The sequence below is a fragment of the Apaloderma vittatum genome, unplaced genomic scaffold (genome assembly GCF_000703405.1).
Source record: "Apaloderma vittatum isolate BGI_N311 unplaced genomic scaffold, ASM70340v1 scaffold7506, whole genome shotgun sequence".
NCBI classification, from domain to species: Eukaryota; Metazoa; Chordata; class Aves; order Trogoniformes; family Trogonidae; genus Apaloderma; species Apaloderma vittatum.
In genome coordinates, this window is record NW_009723340.1 from 23,954 (window position 1) to 25,989 (window position 2,036).

Consider the following 2,036-nt stretch of genomic DNA (forward strand, 5'->3'; position numbering starts at 1 on the left):
AGTGAAGATAATGTTGGGTCAGAAAGAAGTTTTTCTTGTCTTTTTTTCTAAAAATAATTGGATAATGTTAAAATACCTACTGCCTCCTCACTGCTTTTCCTACAGATGCCTTTTTTAATGTTGTATGTTGACGATTCTCAAAAGCGTTTGAACTTGAGCAAGATGTAGCATACATAATATTTCTCAAAACTTTCTCCTAGATAAACTTATACAAGATCAAACAGTCAGATAACAAGTTTATTCATTTCTGCATGTAGCTGTATCTCTTACTGTATGCACATATTTTGTCCACAGACTGTCCGTCTTTGCAAGGATCCATACCACACCTGCGGGCCTCTTCTTCTGATTTAAAGCCAGGGTCAAAAGTGAGCCTCTCCTGTGACCCTGGCTTCCAGATAGTGGGAAACTCTGTTCAACACTGCCTTAACCTGGGACAGTGGACACGGCCTTTCCCCCGTTGTGAAAGTGAGTTGTCTCAGTGGGCTGGCAGGATTAGGAAATAGTAGCTCTTATTTGGACCCTGTCACTGTTCATGGCAGATATGAGTCTATTTGGATCTTCAGTCTGATAGTCTGAACTTTCCTCCTTAGTGGGACTCTGGGAGTGTGGAAGATGCATGGGAAATGCTAGAATATCTCAGTGTTTTTTAAGCATTACTGAGAACATCTGGTTTGAAGAAAAATCCTTGGCATTAGTATCTTAATTTCTTTAAAGGCAACAGATAGTTCTGTCAGATCTTAGAAATGCTCTAAGACTTACAGGATTTCTTCTAAGAAACTGGGCTGTATACATTCAAGTTGCCAAGGTTCTATGATTTCTGCTTTCCTGCTCCTGCTTTCTTTCATTTATCTCTGCACATATAACTGTATTTTTTATATTTTGTATTTTTCATTTCAGCAGAATAGTGGATCAGCTCCAGAAGTAGGTATTGCATGATCCCAAAATTGACCAGTAGTTTGGGGAAAATAATCAAATTTGTTAAAAGTACCTTAAAAATAGTTTGATCTAGATCTGATGCGATTTTTCTGTCTTCTTCTTTATTCAGCCATTCATAGCACAAATCCAGTATCTGTCTCTTCTCCTGCCTAAAGAATAGTATGCATGTAAAGATTTATACAAAAGCAAGTCCTGCTGTGCAGTCTTAGTTCACTGACAGAGAAAGCTTTGCTCTTTCTTAGTGTGTTATCAGTGACTAGCCACCACAATCCTGTTAGTGTTACCATCTGATTTCTTTGTATTGGAACAGGCAGTTTACCTGCTGAGCATAGAGCTCACATGGAACAGGGCTGATATGCCACAAGCATGCTGAGTGAATGAGGGCCAGACTCACACATGGGCCTTTCCCAGCCAGTTCCACAAAGACCTGATGAATGAGAGTAGGTTGAAGATGCCCATCTTGTGCATAAACACCTACAGAGTTCTTAGTGGAAGATGTGGCACAGAAAAGATCTTTGTACTGACTGAGTCAGGGTCATTCTAATTGCTACCTTCACCCACCAGGATCATTTTCCTCTTCCTTCTACCGAAGGTCCCTAAAAGCACAGGTCCCTGTCACCTGATAGCCTGGCTTTATTACATGCTCTTCAGTTCTATTGCTGTACAGCAAGTGCTTGGCTTCCATTATCATGGGCTCTAAACACTTCACAGTGTCTTACTGTGACAGCTCCTTGCACACTGCTGGGAAACAAGGAGTCATTACAATACCTGTAGTTACAGAGATGAGCTGTGGGGCTGTTGGAATACGTTCATGTTATCCTGAGTGAAATTAAGATGCACAGAAGCCACTCTGCTAGAATAAATAGCAATCTCTGGCAGGCAGGTACAGTGATGCCTTCTGCTGGCATAGCTGGGATCAGAAGGGCTTATTTACTATAGTCAAAGTCAAGATGATGCCCAGGGTTGTATGTGAGGTTCAGTTCCTATCTCTCTGTGGCTCATGCACTCCATGGTCTTAGACTACTATTGTAGCCTCTTAGCAGTAATCTGTCAGCTAGTTTTGCAGTGTTCAAACACAGTAACAGTGAGCTTGTTTTCCA

At 41.2% G+C, this 2,036-nt stretch overlaps 1 protein-coding gene across 1 annotated transcript in view; it reads left to right on the forward strand.

Annotated features, from left to right (window-relative positions):
• SVEP1 (sushi, von Willebrand factor type A, EGF and pentraxin domain containing 1) overlaps window positions 1-2,036 on the forward strand; it is a gene marked incomplete at its 5' end in the record, with an annotated part of 65,147 nt that overhangs the window by 23,890 nt on the left and 39,221 nt on the right. The window contains one exon of the mRNA XM_009872075.1: window positions 295-465. Coding sequence (XP_009870377.1) covers window positions 295-465 — 171 coding nt within the window. The remainder of the gene's footprint in view (window positions 1-294; window positions 466-2,036) is intronic.